General features: G+C 36.2%; 1 protein-coding gene across 1 annotated transcript in view; it reads left to right on the top strand.

Annotated features, from left to right (window-relative positions):
• Window positions 1-21,609, top strand: part of FAM98B (family with sequence similarity 98 member B) — a 38,184-nt gene that overhangs the window by 9,443 nt on the left and 7,132 nt on the right. Inside the window, exons 3-6 of the mRNA XM_039223072.1 lie at window positions 1,102-1,236; window positions 8,261-8,439; window positions 11,267-11,347; window positions 11,900-12,016. Of these exons, the coding sequence (XP_039079003.1) occupies window positions 1,102-1,236; window positions 8,261-8,439; window positions 11,267-11,347; window positions 11,900-12,016 (512 nt within the window). The remainder of the gene's footprint in view (window positions 1-1,101; window positions 1,237-8,260; window positions 8,440-11,266; window positions 11,348-11,899; window positions 12,017-21,609) is intronic.

Genomic DNA, 21,609 nt, shown 5'->3' with positions numbered 1-21,609 from the left:
AATCTGCAACAGGCTCTAGGCTCTGAGCTGAGAGCCAGCTCAGAGCCCGATGCAGGGCTCGAACCCACGAACCGTGAGATCATGACCTGAGCCAAAGTCAGACGCTTAACTGACTGAGCCCCTCAAAATTGGTTCTTAAATTTACATAAGATTATTACAGTGACTGTTTACAGTCTTAACCTTAGTATTGTTCTTTAGAGAAAGTAGAGTCAGAATGTGATTATATAAAAAGTTTAATTTTTGAATGCTGCTTATTTTGAATTTAGATTTTTTTTTGTTGTTAAAGTATATGTAATTCACAATTTAAATTGTATTACCAAGCCTGTAGCTCAGGACATGGATTCACATAGGAATACTTTTATAAAAACGCCTATGCTAGATCAGAAATGTTTGTTTAATTCATTACTGCCTTGGTAACTGGAGTCCTTGTGCGTCTTGGATTGGTGGGATTTCAGATAGCAAACTAAAATGAAAAATAATAAATTACTCAGCATTTGATAGGGCACAAAGTAACCTTCCCTACTGGAGCTCCCCTTCTGAATTGTTTTCCTTTCTTGACAAATCCAATAGAATTCTCTTGAAGTAAAATTAGCTGAATTTAAAACAGGTGACACAAATTTATACCTAATTAGATTATGAAGCAAAGATAAGCAGTATGCTTAATTAGATGAATGCATTTTTTATCTGAATCCATAGAAATACAATAGAAATACATCATTTTCTCTGAGCCAATTAGTTATTATAGTCAAAGTAACACTTTTAGTATTTTAGTCACTGATGTAAAATACTTGCAATTTATCTGCTTTTGTGAAAAATCTGTTGGAAAATAGTTATCAGGGGTTGAAATATAAAAAAAAAATACTTACATCATGATTAGATACTTAAGTTCTTAAATTTAAGTGTTCTTTCTTCATGTAGAAATTGTTTGGTTACCTTCACCTAAGCATTGGGGTCACACATGTAAGGATTTAATGTCAAATTGAAAAGTTATAATTAAATGTAAAATTGAAATCAACTAGTGGTAGATTTTATAGATGTATGGATTTCAGATTATATGGTAAAATAAATCAGTAAATGTTTTATGATTTTTCTTTTTTAAAGGGAGAGATGATCTAGAAAGCTTCCAGCTTGAGATAAGTGGGTTTTTAAAAGAAATGGCATGTCCGTATTCTGTACTCATATCAGGAGATATTAAAGACCGTTTAAAAAGGAAGGATGACTGTTTGAAGCTTCTGTGTAAGTTACTTTCTTTGAGCATTTAAACTCCTGTATTTGACGTGGTTTTTGTTACTTTCAAGATTTAGAAATTTCATTAATGATGCTTTAGACATTTTTATGTAAAAAGGTTTTAATATTTGACTTCAAATATGAAGCTGACTTAGGGATAGGCACATTCTGCTAATGTGCCGAGATTTCTAACCCTTAAGATTTATTTGGCCAATATAGAATGTCGTGTTTGTGATATATGTATTATTTTAATAGTTTTTCCTTCATGTAATTCATCTCTCAGAATTTATGACTAAATGAAGAAAGTTAGTCATTTAGAGTCCTGTTTATTCTTAAAACTCTGAAACTAGACAGCTTAGTAGATTATTACATCTTGTTTTTAGTGATAGGCATTGAATGGTAGTTGGTTCAGAAATACTTACTGATCATCTATTACTGTACCTGAAACTGTTCTAGGCACTAGGGTTATATAATTTTTTAAAATGATTGTGCCCTCCGGCCATTTGAATTCTAGTGAGTGTGACCTGTTTTTGTCAGGGGCGAGTATGAAGTATAGATTGCCCAATATCCAGACACTTACCATAAATAATAGATTCATTTATTTATATTGGAGTTCTTTAAACATTTTAAAAATTCTGTTAATTTCATGCTGTTTTCGAAGTTCTACAGACAATGGTCATTGGAAAGAATTTTTCCAACATCTGTTACTGAAGATTTCAATTATTTTAGGTTGTACCATTTATAAAAAACTCCTTGTGATATATTCCTCATAGGCTTAAGTGTTTGCTTCATTGGTGAAGAAATCATAAGTGTTTAGCAGTGGTGGTGATAGAAGTGTTGACATTTGAATTGGCTTGTGTGGATTGCAGGGGATACAAATTATGTGCCCCCTGTCCCCCCTTTTCTTGTACTGTTTCCCCATCTTTCTCCCATTCAGTAGGAGTCACTGACTTAATGAACCATTGTTAGTTATGGGAGATCACAGTAACCCTTAGATATATTGGGACAGAAAGAAAGCTGAGAAGCCCTGGCCTAGAGGAAGATGTGCACTCTGTTGGTGAGAATTGTGTGCTCCATTGTGTTTCCCTTTTTGCCTTATCTGCTAAAAATCTGAGCAGTAATAGCAATACAAGTTTCTGGTACAAGTAAAAGTAAAGAGGAGGTAAAAGAGAAATTGGTATAATTTTTTCTGATTATGTATGAAAATACATTCCTGGAAGATGGGGCAAAACAGAATTAGTGTTAAAAAGGTACAGTATTAGGGAAGATAAAAATGTTTTTGAGTCCAGTGGTGGTGATAGTTGCTAACAGTGCAAATATACTTAATACCATTAAGTATACAAGTGGCGTGGTAAATTTTATGTGTTTAAAATTGTATGCACATCATAGAATTCTGATAAAGTACAAAGAATTGTAAAGAAGAAAATCATTGATAGTCTCATTCCTCAGAGAATCATGCATTGTTTTTGGTATATTTTCTTTTCCTTCTCTTTTTCCTTTGTACACACATGTAAATAAGATTGAGAGCCTGTCATAGATGTAGTTCCTTCTCTTCCTCCTTTTCATTTAATGTATTGTGAGCATTTCCCCATTACGTAATATTCTTTTTGGAAAGAATAATTTAAATGGCTAAATAGCATTCTATGCTATGGACATAACATTTTTATACAATGGGTATTTAGATTCTTTTCCATTTTTAATTCATTATTGATGTTTCTGGCTACTTAAAGATTATGAACATTTAAAAATAAACTCTAGGTGTATATTACCATATTTTTTCCAGAGATGTTATGCATACATACACATATTCCTGAAAAGATAACTGAGACATTAATGTTGATTGCTTTTGGAGAGGGGGATCTGAAGATCTGTGGTGCACTTTTCACTGTATAATGTTTGCCATCTGCGTGGGTTAGCATTTTAAATACTAGACTGAACCCTTGTTTGTAGTATTTATAGAACATGTTCCCACAGAACAAAGGCAAACCAGCTTAGGTTCTGTCCACAGTACACATTTTTGAAGAACCGGTGATATGTTTGAATAAAGTTTTGAAATCAGAGGATCTTGGCATAGCCTTCTTAAGTACAGTTTGACACATACTGGTCTTAACTTTTTGGGAGCTCCTTAGACTCCATGTGTAGATTGCATGGAAAAGTCTTTAAATCAGTGGCCCTCAATCCTGCCTGCCCGTGAGAGTTACTTTGGGTCTAACACCATACATGTACTTAACTCCTACTTCAGATCTACTGATTCACAATCTTTGAGGGTGAGAGATGTGTGGGTTCATTTCTAGACCACTGTAATAAAGTGAATATCACTGTAAAGCAAGTCAAATGATTTTTTTCGTTTTCCAGTAATATATACTAGGTTACCTCAGTAAATATAAAAGTTAAACTTACAATAGACTGTAGTTTATTAAGTGTGCAATAGTATTATGTCTGGAAAAAAAAACTGTACATTAATTAACAAAGCATTAATTAAAAAATGCTTTATTCCAAAAAAATTCTAGTTATCACTGAACTTTCAGGAAGTTGTACTCTTACTGGTAGAGGGTCTTGCCTCTCTATGCTGATGGCCTCTGACTGATCATGTTGGTGGTTGCTCAGGGTAGGGATGGCTGTGGCAGTTGACTAAATAAGGCAGCAGCACAGTGTGCTGCATCAGTCAACGTTTTCATTAATGATTTCTCTATAAAATGCAATGCTGTTTGATAGCATTTTACGCACAGTAGGACTTCTTTAAAAATTGGAGTCCATCTTTTTAAACCCTGCTGCTGCTTTATCACCTAAACTTATGGAATATTCTAAATCCTTTGTTGTCATTTTAACAATCTTCACAGTATTTCACTATGAGAAGATTCCATCTCAAGAAACCATTTTCTTATCCATAAGAAGCAACTCGTCATCTCTGGCAGTTTGTCATGAGATTGTAGCAGTTCAGTCACAACTTCACTTCTGCTTCTTGTTCTCTTGCTGTTCTCACCACAACTGCAGTTAACTTCCTCTGATGTCCTGAACCCTCAAAGCCATCCATGAAGTTTGGAGTCACTTTCTTCCAAACTCCTGTTAATGTTGGTATTTTTATCTCTTTCACTGAATCACGAATGTTGTTTTTTTTTTTTAACAAATAGTTTATTGTCAAGTTGGTTTCCATATAACACCCAGTGCTCATCCCCACAAGTGCCCCCCTCCGTGCCCATCCCTCCCCCCAACATCCATCAGTCCTCAGTTTTTGTCAGCATTCAAGAGTCTCTCATGGTTTGCCTCTCCCCCTTTCCCTCACCATTTCCCCCCTTCTTCTCCCCCATGGTCCTCCGTTAAGTTCCTCCTAATCCTCCTATACGTGCAAACATATGATATTTGTCCTTCTCTGCCTGACTTACTTCGCTCAGCATAACACCCTTAAGGTCCATCCATGTTGCTACACATGGCCAGATTTCATTCTTTCTCATTGCCATGTAGTATTCCATGGTATAGACCACATCTTCTTGATCCATTCATCTGTTGATGGACACTTAGGCTCTTTCCATGTTTTGGCTATTGTGGAGAGTGCTGCTATGAACATTGGGTTACATGTGCCCCTATGCCTCAGCATTTCTGTATCCCTTGGGTAAATTCCTAGCAGTGCTATTGCTGGGTCCTAGGGGAGTTCTATTGTTAATTTTTTGAGGCACCTCCACACTGTTTTCCAGAGGGGCTGTACCAGTTTACATTCCCACCAACGGTGTAGGAGGGTGCCCGTTTCTCCACATCCTCGCCAGCATCTAGAGTTCTCTGATTTGCTCATTTTAGCCACTCTGACTGGCGTGAGGTGGTATCTCAGTGTGGTTTTGATTTGTATTTCCCTGATGAGGAGGGATGCTGAGCATCTTTTCATGTGTTTGTTGGCCATCTGGATGTCCTCTTTGGAGAAGTGTCTGTTCATATCTTCTGCCCATTTCTTTACTGGGCTGTTTGTTTTTCGGGTGTGGAGTTTGGTGAGTTCCTTATAGATTTTGGATATTAACCCTTTGTCTGATATGTCATTTGCAACTATCTTTTCCCATTCCGAATCACGAATGTTCTTAATGACATCTGTAATGACGAATCCTTTCTAGAAGGCTTTCAGTTTACTTTGCCTTAGTTTATCAGAGGAATCACTATGATGGCAGCTGTTGCATTAAGGATTATATTTCGTAAATAATAAGACTTAAAAGTCATAATGACTCTTTGATATGTGGACTGCAGAATGGATATTGTGTCAGCAGGCATGAAAAGAGCATTAATCTCATTGTATATTTTCATGAGAGCCCTTGGGTGCTCATGTCAGTGAGCAGTCATATTTTGAAGGAAATCTTTTCTTCTGAGTAGTAGGTCTCAACAGTAGGCTTAAAATAGTCAATAAACTATGCTGTAAATGGATGTGTTTTCGCCCCGGCTTTGTGGTTCTATTTAGAGAGCACAGGCGCAGTAGGTATAGCCTAATTCTTAAGGGTCCTATGGTTTTACAGTGGTAAGTGAGCATTGGCTTCAAGTCCCCAGCTGCATTAGCCCCTAATAAGAGGGTCTGCCTGTCCTTTGAAGCTTTGAGGCCAGGTATTGATTTGACTCTAACTATGAAAAATACTACATAGCATCTTTCAGTAGAAGGCTGTTTCATCTGCACTGAAAATCTGTTGTTTAGTGTAGTCACCTTCATTATCTTAGCTACGTCTTCTGCATATCTGGATAACTTCCTGCAACTTCTTTATCACACTTGTAGCTTCACCTTGTACTTCCATGCTGTGGAGACACTTTTTCCTTCAACCTGATGAAAACCTCTGCTAGCTTCAAATTCAAATTTTCTTCTGCATATTCTTCACGTTTGTCAGCCTTCATAGAATTGAAGGGCATTAGGGCCTAGCTCTGGATTAGATTGGTTTAAGGGATTTCGTAACTGGTTTGATCTTCCATTGAGATCACTTAAACTTTCTCCATATCAGCAGTAAGGCTGTTGTACTTTCTTATTTGTGTGTTCCCTGGAGTAGCAATTTTTTAATATCTTTCAAAAATTAACCAAAATGAGGGGGGAAACCTGGGTGCCTCAGTTTGTTAAGCTTCCAAACTCTTGATTTTGGCTCAGGTCATGATCTCACGGTTCATGAGAGACCCCACTATCAAGGCTCTGTGCTGTCCGTGCTGAGCTCATTTGGAATTCTTTTTTCCTTCCCTCTCTGGCCGTCTTTTGCCTGTGTGCCTTCCTTCCCTTCCTTTCTCCCTCCTTCTCCCGCCCCCACCCCCACCCCCTGCTCCACCCAAATAAATAATAAGCTTAAAAAAAAAAAAAGTACCAAAATGTGACACAGGAATACAGAGTGAGCAAATGTTGGAAAAATGGCAATGGCACTGATAGACTTGTTCAACACAGGGTTGCCACAAATCTTCACTTTGTAAAAAACGGAGTGAGTCATCTGTGAAGTGTAGTAACATGAAGTGCAGTAAAACTACTTTTAAACAGTTACTCAGGTATTTCTTCTCAGGTGAAGATGAAACTACTGTATTGTGGGGTGTGTGTGTAGTATGTGTGCATAACTTTTTTTTTCTTTATTTAAAAAGTATTTTTAACATTTATTTTTGAGAGACAGAGCATGAGCAGGGGGAGGGGCAGAGAGAGAGAGGGAGACAAAGAATCTGAAGCAGTCTCCAGGTTCTGAGCTGTCGGCACAGAGCCTGACGTGGGGCTTGAACCCACAAACCGTGAGATCATGACCTGAGCCAACTGACTGACTGAGGCACCCAGGCACCCCTGTGTGTGCATAACTTTAAGCAAAAACAAAATTCAATATTTTAAAAACTATAGAATTTAAAACAAAACTCTAATCATGTAGGAGTTTTAAGTAATTTGCTTAAATATGGCTTGTGAAAGGATTAATGAAATGATAGTGAAGGAGCTTGTGAACAGGCTGGGGTAATCTATCCTGAAGGCCATTGGTTATTCAGACTGCTCTGTCAGCTTCTAGATCAGTTAGAGCTACACATTCTCCCCTGGGTTGAACACTGTGCATCTGAGGGAATATTTTCAGTTTTACACTTCGTTGTACATTGTTAAACTGTTGATTTACTGGTAGGTCTTTCCTGCAGGACTTTAAATTCTGCAGTAGGTAGTATCTCATTTTTAAAAAGTTTCCTCCTGCCCTCTTTAATTTTCGTGATAAGAACACTTAACGTAATGGTCTACCATTTTATCAAATTAAAAAAAAAATTTTTAATGTGTATTTTTGTCAGAGACAGACGTGAGCAGGGCTGGGGTGGAGAGAGGGAAACATAGAATCTGAAGCAGGTTTCAGGCTCTGAGCTGTCAGTGCAGGGCTCGAAATGGGGCTTGAACTCAAGAACTGAGATCATGACTTGAGCCGAAGTTGGAAGCTGAACCGACTGAACCACCTAGGCACCCCCTTAGCAAATTTTGAAGTATACGATACAGTATTGTTAACTAGTCACTTTGCTATAAAGTTGATCTCTGGGACTTAATCATCTTGTATAATTGGCCAAAATTTATCAGACTTTGCTTATGAGGACTATGCCAAGTACTTCTGCTTTGAAAACTTCATTAAATCATATCACCAGTTTTTCAGACATTTATATTTGATAACTTGTGGTCTTCCCCGGCCCCCAGGCCCTGGCAACCACCATTCTCTTCTCTGCTTTATGAATTTGATTGTGTTAGATTGCTCATAAAAGTGATATTGCGTAGTGTTTGCCCTTCTGTGTTTGCCTTATTTCACTTTGCATAGTGTTCTTCAGTTTCGTCTGTGTGGTTGTAAAAGGCTGGATTTCCTTTTTTAAGGCTGAGTAATATTCCATTGTATGTAAATACCACATTTTCTTTATTCATCTGTTGAAGGGCACTTAGGTTGTTTCCATATCTTGGCTATTGTGAACAGTACTGCAGAGAACAGGGCAGTGCAAATCTCTTTGAGATCCTGATTTCAGTTCCTATAGATGTATACTTAAAAGTGGGATTTTTAAGAAGTTCTTGCATATTTTAATATTGTTTTTCCCTTTTTTATTACAGTATTTTTGAGTACAGAGCTTCAAGCTTTACAGATAGTACAGAACAAGAAATGTAAAAATTCTCAATTAGATAAAAACAGTGAAATTTATCAAGAAGTTCAAGCTATCTGTGATACTCTTGGTGTACCCAAGGCAGCAACTGGTGACATTCCGCTTATGCTAAACCAAGTGGAATCAAAGGTATTATATTTGTTTTATTTTTCATTTCCCAAAAATAGAACTAACTGATAACATGTGAATATATTAAAAATGAAAATATTTCCTTTAAGATACATTCCATTTCGAGAGAACCTTATCTTCCCATGGACTAAATTTTTGATTCTGAGTTCATATGCATGTCACTTAATTTGCCAGTAGCTAATATTCAGGAATCAGATCTTAATGAATGAGGGCCTTTAGGCTTTGCATGAGTTTTCTGTGATAGAAATCACTTTGCAAGTTAAAGGATCCTTTTCCTAAATAAAGCTGTAATGTAATATAATGAAAGAAGTAGAGTAATCCAAAGTTGAAGGCAAACTAAATAAGAAAAAAATGGATATTGTTAATAGAATTGCAATGTGGTTGTCTTTGGCAGTGAGCAAGCACAGTTTCTAGTGGATAGGTGATTAGTAAATGCTTGTCGTATAGGAAATGAATGAATGTGTGCCCTGAGGTAGTTAAAAATAATCGTAAAATCTCTACCTCAAACTTGTTGAAATTTTCTCTTCAGTTACTAAACTACTCTTCTTCCCTCTCGAGTTACATGTTAGAATGCTACTCTTGCAGTCGAAATTCCAGCCTATTTCCTAGGATTCCTCTAGGGGAATAACACAGGATTTATTTTAAAGGGAAAAAACATTCTCATCCTCAAAAACAGGTACTAAAGCTCCATTTTTAGACCTGCTGAGTTATACTAAATCCTTGGATAAAATACTCTTGCACTGATAATTTATGAATGGAAAAAATAAAAAGATTTGTTTTAATTGATCATAACAGAATTTTGGTGTCATTAAGATGAAAACACAGTTTTAAAAATTTTTTCTTTTGTGAACCTGCAGACTAAAGAATAACTCTCTGAATCACTCAAAAGAGTTGTTCTGGAGTTAACAAGTTAGTCTTCAATGCTTATTGTCTCTTTTCCTCTGGATTAAGAATGATCTAGGGTTGGCTAAAATGTCTGGGATAATTTCACATTGAGACAGATTTCTAGGCTCTTTCTAATCTTCCAGTGCTTCTATGTATCAATCCCAAAGAGGCTTTTCTTTTTTATTGGTCTCAGTTACTATTAAAAATATCCCTGAACCTCTTGTTTCTCTATTTGACATAGGCCATAATGCTCATATTCAAGTGCTGGCAGGCTGATTTGAAGGTTCTTGATACTGTGGGCCATTGTAGCCAAATATTTTCTTAGAAGGACTTTCTTCTCCATTCCTTATTGTACGTGTGATGTGTCCAGAATATACTTTGTCACCATTGGGAAAGAAAATTAGTGTTTTCTAACTTGAAGCTGTTTAAATGTGACCCTGAAGTAATTATAGTAATATTAATGGCAAACATATACATTTACTGTTAAAAATGTTTACATATAGTAATTCACTTAATTCTCAAATCACATATAGTGAGGTAGTTACTGTTATCTACAACAGCCATATGAGGAAACTGAGGTGCTGACAGATGGAATAAATTGGACACATTTCTCAGTAGTAGTGGCAGACCTGAAGTTTGAACGCAGGTAACCTCCAGGGTCTGTGCTCTTAACTTCCTGTCTATTCGAGTTGAACTCTCAAACTTACTGAAACTGTTGTCCAGTGTCGAAATCCTAGGAATGGAGCTGAGCACAATTACATGTATAAAATTATAAGTATGCATTCAGAATCCTTCTTGAGTGAGGAGTTACAACTCACACTTTTAGTAATATATGAAGTAATCAAAATTGGAGGTGTTTGCAATAGTTTTGAAATCTATAGAAGTGGCATATCTTAAGAAAATAAGTTAATTCTTTATAATAAATAAGAATTATATCATTGTAGAGACAGATTTGCCACAAAACTAATAGAACATAAGCTTTAGGCCCTCTCATTTGTACAAGTCTTTCCAAGCTAATTTTTGTTTTTAGAAAAATAGCTTTCTCAAAATAGAGTTTACATGTCATAAAATTCACTCACTTAATATAGATAATTACATGAATTTTATTTTATTTAGTGAGTAAAACCGTCATCAAAATCTAATTTTAAAACATTTCCATTATCCTCCAAAGAAACTTTCTGGCCATTTACAGTCATTCCCCATCACTGCCACCAGTTTCCTAGTTAATGTTGTGTTCACAATTGTTAATTTTTTCTTAAAGAGTGCCCTGAACATTAAAGAAGCTTTTTATTCCTCAAGATCTGGACTGTTATTGATTGTACCTTCTAACTAAGAAACTGTAGATATCATTCTGTTTTGAAATTGTTTTTAGATAATGAAAGTTTCTTCAGTTAGGGTGAGCCCAACATTTCTCAGTTGTTTTGTTCAGGATAAATTACTGTTACCGGAATGGCTGATATTGCTAGAGCAAAAACAAATGTCTTATATATTCTTTACTAAAATAAAAGTGTTGCAAGCAATTCAGATTCGTGGCTTTGCAAAAATAATGAAATGTGTATGTGGTGGCTATAATTTAGAGGACTTGCTCTTCTGTGTTTTGCTGAACACTGAAACCAGAATGCTTGCACTTGGATTGTATATAAAAATATGCATAAGAGTGTGCCATTTCAAGAAGAAGCTCCCCATATATCTTCACATAAGACCACAGAGATTCTCATAGTAAAACCTTTCAGTAGCTGCTACTTTAGTTGTCTCTGTACATTATTTCTACTCTGGAAGATACTCTGTACTGTGCTGATTCTTTCTTAGTATGTGAAGGTATATTTCATTTATTTTACTAAACATTTCATTTATTCTTTAACATTCAATACAGTATTTTAAGGATAAGATTGTTTTAAATTGGGGATATACATTTTTCACAATCTTTTATATTTATTTTTAGGTGAAGGATATTCTCTCAAAAGTCCAGAAAAATCATGTGGGAAAACCACTGCTGAAAATTGATTTAAATCTGGAACAGGCGGTAAAATTCCTTGCTTTATGTAATTAAATTAGTGAACATGACTTAATTTTATTAGTGGATGTCTACATTTTACAATGGGTAGCATACATTTATTATTTTAGAGAATTAAAATAGATTGATACCCTAGAGTCCTGACATTTCAGGTTATTAATTGGCCAAGAGTATATATAGCACTCAATATGTTAGCATAGTTGTGCTTAGAAAAGGATAGTAGCTCAAAGCCAACAAAGTGGACATTTTTGGTATTTTCTTTCTTTATTGGTCCAGATCACTTAGCAAGTAGATGTTTTACTTAAAATGCTTGATTGAAGGTGAGGTGAACTCTGCCAGTTGTAGAGTTTAATTCATGTTTAATATCTTCTGAGTATCATACATGTTCTCTCAGATACTCTTTATTTAAAAGAGTATTTTACCTTAGGTAAAGTCTCATGGGATCAGAAAATGGTTACCAAGTATAATATCTTTTGAATCGGGGGAAGTATTGACCACAGTTTTCAAATTTCTGCGTATAAAGAGTAAAAAGTTGATGATTTTTGTTTCTGAATTCTTTAGGAACAACTGGAAAGAATCAATGAAGCTCTTTCCTGTGAATATGAATGCCGCCGGCGGATGTTGATGAAACGTTTAGATGTGACAGTGCAGTCCTTTGGTTGGTCTGATAGAGCAAAGGTAGGACTGCTTTCCCATTTGTGTCCTGTAGGTGGTACTCTGTGACAGCTCTTCAGGCCGCCCTGTCTGTCATTATGTAACTGAGCCACATTTGCATTTACCACTCAGTCTGAAGCACATGCCCAGGCCAACTACTACTCTTACGTAATGATCTTAGTCTTTCCCGGTTTGCAGATATCTTAATTTCCCTCTAAATCCTTTCACATTTATTTTACACTCCTAGATGTTGTGATTTATGCAGTGATACGCATAAGAGAAGGGGCATCATATGAGACAGTGAGATCGATACACAGAATAACTGGTCAAGAAAGGAGAAGATTACAATAGATACAGCTAGTGCTGTTGCCAGAATAAGTCTTCTGAAAGGTTTCTTAAGGCTGTGCACTGTGTTCTAGTTGAAGAGGAGGTTGGAGAGTGAGGGCATTCCTAAATAATGGATTTCACCACATAGCTTTTCTAGACAGCTGTCTCCCATCACTCTCATTTATGCCTTTAATCTGTACGCAGGGTACCCTGCTTCACTCTGCATCATAGTCTAGAAACTCTCCAGACATTAAGCTGGGACAGTTATAGGGCTCACATCCTTTGCTTCTCCTCTTTCAGGGATTACTGTTCTTTGCTCCTTGATGCCCAGTGTCTGAAAATCACTGGTTCACCTGGGTTGTCAACTTTTATAGTTGTTTCAGGTGGAATGGTAAATCTGGTACCTCTTATTCTCACATACCATATCATCGTCGTCATCATTATCATCACGTTTTTTGTTTTGACTGGGCAGTTCTTCTGCCCCTTGTTCTTCTATATCATGGGGTCACTTGTGCAGATTCAGTCAGCTGATGCTTGGACTGAGCTTGAATATTCAAGATGATTGTCTCATACTTGTGGGTTCTGCTGCTTACTGCTGTGCTTTACCTGCCTTCTTGGTTTTTATGTGGTCTCTGCCTCTGTGTGCTGTTGGTATTGGTTCCCTATGGCTGCTATAACAAATTAGCATACACTTAGTGGCTTAATAATTTATTCTCTTACAGTTCTAGAGATCAGAAGTTCTAAAATGAAGGTATTGGCAAAGTTGCATTCCTCTAGATAGTTCAGGGGAGAATCTCTTCCTTTTCTGGTTCCTAGCTTCCTAATGCGACCTGCATACCTTGACTTTTGACTTCATCCTCTTGTCTTCAAAACTCGTAGTGTAAGATCTTCAGTCTTTCTCTTTGTGTCTGTGTCCATTGTCGTATCATCTTTTGTGTCTCTGTTATAAGTATTCCTGTGATTATACTGGGCCCCCCACCCAGATAGTACAGGATAATGTTTCTATCTGCAGATCCTTGAGTTAATCACATCTACTGCAGCCAGATAACATATTCAGGTGCCTGGAATTAGGATGTGGACATCTTTGGGGGAGCTATTTTTTAATTACCAGATACCTCATCTTCCTTCTATTGGATTTTGTTTTTTCTTGCATTGTATTTATCTATCACATGCTGCAGCTGCTTTTTTCTTTCTCAGTACACTTCCTAAAAAGCAAGTATTCCAGCGAGTCCTGCATTTTCTTGGGCTTTTTACATGGCTACCCTTGACTACTCCACTATTTCCTGGATTCTTTGGCCTTCTTTTTCATCGTCTGTTCCCTCATTTTGCTGTAGTGAATCCATAAATAACTTCCTAACAAAGGGTGCATAGGAGGTGATTTTTCTGAATCCTTGCATTCTGAAAATATATTTATTGTGTTGTCACATTTGATTGATAGTATGGGTAAATATAAAATCTAGGTTGAAACTATTTTTCCCCAAAATACTGAAGGCATGGCTTCATTGTTTTCTTGTGTTTAGTGCTACTGGTAAGAAACCTGATGTAGTTTTGTGTCCTTTTGGATGACTTTTAATATTTTTTCTTGGGAAGCTTTTGGGCTTTTTCTCTAGCTTTGGAGTTCTGAAATTTCATAGTGTTCGTATAGATCTTTTCCATTCGTCATGCTAAACACCAAGTGGACCTTTGAATCTGTAGACTCTTAGCTTTTATATTGTTCTTCATTAATCTCTTCCCTTTTCATTCTCTTTCTGAAATTCTTGTTAGTCAGATTTTGGACATCTGGCATAGGTCCACTTAAGTGCCTTATTTTTTCTTCTATTTTCCATCTCTTTTCCTTTTTTGATACATTTTCTTAGAAATGGCTTTATTTTGTATTTGGTACTGAATATTTTTCCTGCCATCATTTTTTAATTTCCAGGGAATCGTTTTGATTCTGGAGTTTTCCTTTTTCATGTTTTTTTCTTGTTTTATGGAGGTATTATCATCTTAAATAAAAATGAAAAATTAAAAAAAATTGTCTTTAATTATCTCTTTCCTCCAGGGTAAGATTTTGTTGGTTTTTCTTGGTCTCTTGCTTACGGTGGTTTTCTTCAAATGCAGGATGGTTCTTGGTTGTTCATATTTAAGAGCAAGACATTGAAGAGCTGTGTGCTTTGCTATTTAGATTTTATATAAAAGTAAAATCATAGGGTATTTACCTTTCTCTGTCTGGCTTATTTCACTTAGCATTAAACCCTTTAGATCCATCCATGTTGTTGCAAATGGCCAGACTTCATCTATCAGTGTCCACTGATAGGTTGCTTCCATATCTTGGTTATTGTAAATAATGCTGCAGTGAACGTAGAGGTGTAATATCTTTTCAAATTAGTGGTTTTGTTTTCTTTGGGTAACTTCTGGCTATTTACCTTTGGTATGGTAAATAGCCAAATGGTAGTTCCTACTTTTAATTTTTTGAGGACCTTTCATACCGTTTTCCATAGGGTCTGCACCAAGTTATGTTTCCACCAACAGTGCATGAGAGTTCCCCCTTCTCCACATTGTTCCCAACATTTTTTATTTCTTGTCTTTTTGCTAATAGCCATTCTGACAGGTGTCAGGTGTTATCTCATTGTGGTTTTGATTTATATTTCACTGGTGATGAGTGATGTTGAGCATCTCTTCATGTGCCTATTGGCCCTCTGTAGGTCTTCTTTGAAGAAGTGTCTATTCAGGTCCTCTCCCTGTTTTTTAATCTAATTTTTTTTTTTTTTTATACTGAGTTGTTTGAGTCCTTTATATAATTTGGGTGTTAAACCCATATTGGTAATATTACAACCAAGCATTCAGTAGGTTGCTGTTGATTTTGTTGGTTTCCTTTGCTATGCAGAAGATTTCCTGTTTGATGTCATCTCATTCGTTTATTTTTGCTTTTGCTGTCCTTGCCTGGGGAGACACATTGAAAAAATACTGCTGAGATTTATGCCAAATAGCTTACTGTTTTCTTCCAGCAATATTATGGGTTCAGGTCTTATTTTAAGTCTTTAATCCATTTTGAGTTTATTTTTGTATATGGTGTAAAAAGGTAGTCCAGGTTCATTCTTGTGCACTTAGCTGTCCAGTTTTCCCAGCACCATTTATTGAAGAGACTGTCCTTTCCACATTGTATATTCTTGCCTCCTTTGTTGTAGATTAGTTGACCATATAAGCCTGGGTTTATTTCTGGGCTCTCTATTGTGTTAAGATGATCTATGTGTCTGGTTTTTGTACTAGTACCAAACTGTTTTGATTATTATAGTTTGTGTACAGTTTAAAGTCAGGGAGCATGATATGTACAGTTTTATTCTTTCTCACAATTGCTTTTGCTAATTGGGGCCTTTTCTGGTTACATATTAATTTTAGTACTGTTTTATAGTAGCGGTATTCTGGTTCTGTGAAAAATACCACTGGTATTTTGATAGAGATTGCATTGAATCTGTAGATTGCTTTGGGTAATATGGGCATTTTAATAATACTAATCCTTCTGATTCATGAGCATGGTATATCTTTCCTTTTATTTGTATTGTCTTCAGTTGCTTTCATCAGTGTCTTGTAATTTTCAGTGTACAAAGTTTTTCCCCTCCTTGCTAAGTTTTATTCCTAGGGTTTTGCTTTGTTTTGTTTTGTTTTTTAAAAAAGAATTTTTTTAAACACTATTTACTTTTGAGAGAGAGTGAGAGACACAGTGTGAACAGGGAAGAGGCAGAGAGAGCAGGAGACGCAGAATCTGAAGCAGGCTCCAGGCTCCAAGCTCTCGCACAGAGCCTGACATGGGGCTCAGACTTTTGAACTCTGAGATCATGACCTGAGCTGAAGTCAGAGGCTTAACTGACTGAGCCACCCAGGCGCCCTTTGTTTTGTTTTGTTTTGTTTTTTGTAGCAGTTGTAAATAGGTTTGTTTTCTTAATAACTCAGAGAGTTTGTTATGAATATACAGGAACACAACAGATTTCTGTATGTTAATATTGCATCATACAACTTTAGTGAATTCCTTTATTGGTTTTAATAGTTTTTTGGTAGAGTCTTTAGGGTTTTCTGTATACAGTTTCAGGCCATCTACACTTAATGACAGTTTTGCTTCTGGTTTTCTGTTTGAATGCCCCCGCCCCATAATTGCTCTGGCTAGGATTTTCTTTGTCTTTGAGCTTTTTACTGTTGAGTGTGATGTTTGCATTGGTTTTGTCATAGGTGGCTTTTATTTTGTTGAGGTATGTTACCCACTATGTTTACCAGGGATATTGGCCTGTAATTTTTTTTGTTGGTGTCTTTGTCTGGTTTCAGGGTAGTGGTGGCCTTGTAAAATGAGTATAGCAGGATTCCATCCTCCTTAGTTTTATGGGATAGTTTGAGAAGAGTATAGCGATGAACTCTTCCTTGAATGTTTGGTAAAATGTAGTTTTGAGGCTGTCCTTGTTGGGAGTTGTTTGATTCCTGATTCAAATTCATTGCAAATAATCAATCTATTCAGATTTTCTATTTCTTCATGATTCAGTCTTGGAAGATTGTATGTTTCTAGGAATTTATTCTAAGTTGTCCAATTTGTTGGCATATAATTGTTCAGTAATCATCTCTTACAATCCTTTGTATTTCAGTGCTATTGGTTATAATTATTCTTTCATTTCTAATTCTGTTTGGAGTATCACTTTTTTTATGGATGAGGATGGCTAAAGGTTTATCAGTTGTGTTTATCTTTTCAAAGAACAAGCTCTTTGTTTTATTGATATTTTCTGGTTTTTGATTTTTTGTTTTAATTTCTAGTGCATTTATTTCTGTTTTGATTTTTATTATTTCCTTCCTTCCGTTAATCTTGGGCTTTGTTCTTCTTTTTCTAGTTTCTTTAGGTGTAGAATATTTGACGTTTTTCAGGTTTTTTGAGGTAAGCTTTTATTGCTGTGAACTTCCCCATCTTAGAACTGCTTTTGTTTTATCCCATAGATTTGGAATATTGTGTTTCCATTTTCATTGTCCAAGTATTTTTTAATTTTTTCTTTGATTTCTTCATTGACTCATTTTTTTAACACCTATTTAGTTTTCACACATTTATTTTTCCAGTTTTCTCTTTTTTTTTTAATTCTTATTAATTTTTGAGAGAGAGAGCGCGAGTGAGCACAAGTGGGGGAGGGGCAGAGAGAGGGAGACACAGAACCTGAAGTAGGCTCCGGGCTCTGAGCTGTCAGCACAGAGCCCAATGTGGGGCTCGAACCACGAACCTTGAGATCACAACCTGGGCCCAATTTGGATGCTTAACCAAGTGAACCCCCATGCATCCCTCCAGTTTTCTTCTTGTAATTGGTTTCTAGTTTCATGCTGTTGTGGTTGGAAAATATGTATTCTAGGATTTTAGTCCACTTAAATTTATTGAGATTTGTGGCCCGACATATCATCTGTCCTGGAGAATGGTCTGTGTGCATTTGAAAAGAATGTTCTGCTTTATTATGGCATGTTTTGTATATATTTATTAAGTCCATTTGGTCTAATGTTGGCCAGTGTTTCCACATTGATTTTCCTGTTTGGATGCTCTATCCATAGATGTAAGTAGGGTGTTAAAGTCTCCTACTATTACTGTATTGCCCTCAATTTTTCCTTTTATGTCTGTTAATACTTTATATATCTAGGTGCTTTCATTTTGGGTACATAAATATTTACAAATATTATATCCTTCTGTTGGATTGACCTCCTTTTCATTGTGTGATGCCCCTGTTAACTTTGTTATGGTGTTTGTTTTAAAATCTGTTTTGTTTGATAAAAGTATTGGTATCCAGTTTACCAATACTTTTTATTCAATTTGAATGGAATATCTTTTTTATTCCATCACTTTCATCATTTTTTGTTTTTACATCTGCAGTGAGTGTCATGTAGGCAGCATATTACATGGTCCTGGTTCTTTTATTTGTTCAAAGGGTACAGGTAACTTTTGAATGGAGAATTTATTCCATTAACATTTAAAGTAACTGTTGATGGGTATATACTTAATTGCCATTTTGTTAATTGTTTTCTGGTTATTTTTATAGTTCTTCCCTGTCTTTTTTCTTCCCTTGCTTTCTTTCCCTGAGTTTGATGCCTTATTTTAGTGTTCGGTTGAGCTTCTCTTTGCTTTATTTTTTGTGTATCTACTGTAAGATTTTTGATTATGGTTACTATGAGTTTCACTTAGATCATGCTAATGAATACTCTCCCTTGCCATCAGTGTTATGTTTTTGGCATCATATGTTACGTTGCTTTATTTTATATATTCCTTAACTAATTATTGTAGTTATAGTTGATTTTACTACTTTTGCCTTTTAGCTTTCATAGTAGCATTTATACTAGCATTTAACTTTCATACTAGCATTAAAAGTAGTTGATCCACTACCTTTATTATATAATTGCCTTTACCAGTGAGGTATTTTTCTTTCATATATTTTCTTATTTCTAGTCACGGCCTTTTATTTCTGCTTAAAGAATCCTTCTAGTGTTTCTTTTGTTAGGATCTGGTAAGTGTTGATGAACTCTGTTAACTTTATCTTGTCTGGGAAACTCTTACCTCCCTGTCAGTTCTGAATGATAACTGTGCTGGATAGTGTATATTGGTTTGTAAGTTTTCCTTTCAGTACATTGAATATATCATGTTCCTCCTTGCTGGTCTGCAAGTTTTTTGCTGAAAAATCAGCTAATAGCCTTATGGGAGTTTCCTTGTATATAACTAGTTGGTTTTTCTCTTATTGCTTTTAAGGTTCTCTCTTTATCTTTAACTTTTGATATTTTAATTATCAGTGTGTAGTGGTATGGATCTCTATTTAGGGCTCTCTCTGCTTCCTGGACCTGAATGTCTGTTGCTTCCTCTGGTTAGGGAAGTATTCAGCCATTATTTTTTCAAATAAGTTTTCTTGCCTCTTTTTTTCTCTTTTCTCTTTCTGGGACCCATATAAGGTGAATATTATTACATTTGATGTCTTGGAGGTCCCTTAAACTATCCTCATTTTTTAAAAGTTCTTTTTTCTTTTTGTTGTTCTGGTGTAGTGATTTTCACTAACTTGTCTTCCAGGTCACTTTCTGTTCTTTATCATCTACTGTGCTTTTTGATTCCCTCTGTCTTTTTTATTTTATTTATCATATGTTTCATCTCTGATTAGTACTGCTTTACACTGTTGAACATTAGTACTGTCTTATACTCCATTCTTCTCCTGAGTTTGATGAACATCTTTATGTCCATTAACTTCGAACTCTGTTTCAGATAACTTCTGTTTCATTAAGATCTTTTGCTGAGGTTTTGTTTTGTTCTTTCATTTGGAATATATTTCTGTTTGCTCATTTTGTCTGACTCTCTGTTTCTATGTATTAAGCAAATCAGCTACCTCTCCCAGTCTTAAAGGAGTGGCTTTGTGTAGGAGATGACCTGTGGGGTCCAGAAATGCAATCCCTCCTCATCACTACATGCTCAAGAGGCATTTCCTGTGTGAGCTGTGTATACCTCCCTGTTGTAGGACTCAAAGCCTGTGGGTAAGGCTTTGAGTGGGGTGCCAACAGCATTAGCATGTTCGATTAAGAGTTGCAAGATGGCACCTGACGGTGTATCCGTCCCTAGAATGTGTCTTAGCAACTGCCTGCCTCTCTGGGCAGTACGAGCCCTCTAAGGGCAGGTTCTCTGTTCCCTGTAGGCCTGTGGATTTCCTGGATGTAATCTCTCTTTTCAAAGTCTGGCTTTTGGGATGCTCTTCTTTCTTGTGTGGGATCTAAGGGTTGGAGAACCTGTGTGGACCTCCAAACCTTTACTCCTCAGGAAAAAGTTGCATGTTTTTGAAATTCTTTCCCATCTGTGTATTGCTGTGGTTATGTGGGTTTTTTTTTTTTTTTTTCCCACCTCTGGGGAGAGCGGGGTCTCTGCCACTTTTATTCCTCTTAGTCCCTTCTTGTGGAGGCTCTGTTTATTTAGTTTTTAGGGCTTTTTCTGAGGGAATTATTCTGCATGTAGTTGTGTATTACTTGTTTTGACCAGGGGAGATGGGTTCAGGATCCTCCTGTGAACTCCATCTGAACTCTCCTCTGAGAAACATTCATGCATAGTATTCGAATAGCTATAAGGCAGAGTTGTAGAGCTGTCATTCATGTATTTTCTTTCAAAAAACATTTATTCAGCATTTCATATGTGTCAATCACTGTGATGTACCTGGTTCAGGCCCTTACATGATTGAGTATAGAACATTTTTAGAAGATTTCTGTATCTACAGTAGCTGATCAGCTTCTCAGATGGGCAGAGCTCGTTTGTCTTCTGCTTGTGCACCAGGATAAATTCACCAAGATGTGCGTATGTGTTCATGTCATAGGAGTGACAGTTGTATGCAAGAAACCCAGATACTTTAATAGGAGCTATGAGTTACCAACGAAGTAGGTGACATAATTGGGGACCTCAGAAAATGGAATCTAGTTCAGATGTGTGGGAGGTACCCATTTTATTGACCTCTGAAAACTTAATAACTTGTTGATGTATTGGGTCTCCAGTTTAACCTGGTAGAATTTTAATAATGAGAAGGAATTTAAGAATATAAGGAAAACTACAAAATGTAGGGCACTAAAAAGATCTTAACATACTAATTTAGGATACTTTGATCGTGGCCCTTAAGTTTACACTGAAATCCAAAACGTTTTCTTTTTTCTTTTTTTTTTTTTTCTTTAATGAGAGAGAGACAGAAAGTGAGCAGGGGAGAGGCAGAGACACTGAGACACAGAATTCAGAGGAAGCTCCAGGCTCTGAGCTGTTAGCACAGATTATAACCTGAGCTGAAATCGGACGCTTAATGGACTGAACCACCTAGGCACCCCCAAAACAAGATGTTTTCTTTGAACATTTGGAGTGGCAAGGACTCATGGACACGCTGACTCTTTACTAGCCTTAAACATGGGGTTTTGAGAAAATATGCCTGCAGGAAATAACTTGGTATTTATCTTTTCATCTTCGTCTTTTTTCATCGTGTTTTAGGTCAGGGAGGTCGTGTTTTTGTTCTTTATTCTTTAGTTTGGATGATTTTTAAAAATTCTTTTTCCTAGGGTCAGTTTTGTCTTCTCATTTGATCTTTTTCAGTTGATGATATGAATACATGCAATTGTACTCCAAGTTTTCTTGTTAAATTTAACATATCATTATCATTTCCCCCCTATATCATGTGTCTGAGATTGTTGAATGACTCATAAAATATTGTTCTATGGCATTTAAACTCTTTGCAGGATATTTTATCATCTAGGTATATCTTTTGGTTTTGAGGCTTTCTTTAAATTTATCTGTTTGACCCTTCATGAAA

The sequence above is a fragment of the Hyaena hyaena genome, unplaced genomic scaffold (genome assembly GCF_003009895.1).
Source record: "Hyaena hyaena isolate Hyena2069 unplaced genomic scaffold, ASM300989v1 scaffold_1253, whole genome shotgun sequence".
In the NCBI taxonomy this organism is placed as follows: Eukaryota; Metazoa; Chordata; class Mammalia; order Carnivora; family Hyaenidae; genus Hyaena; species Hyaena hyaena.
This window is presented reverse-complemented; position numbering and strand designations above follow the sequence as displayed.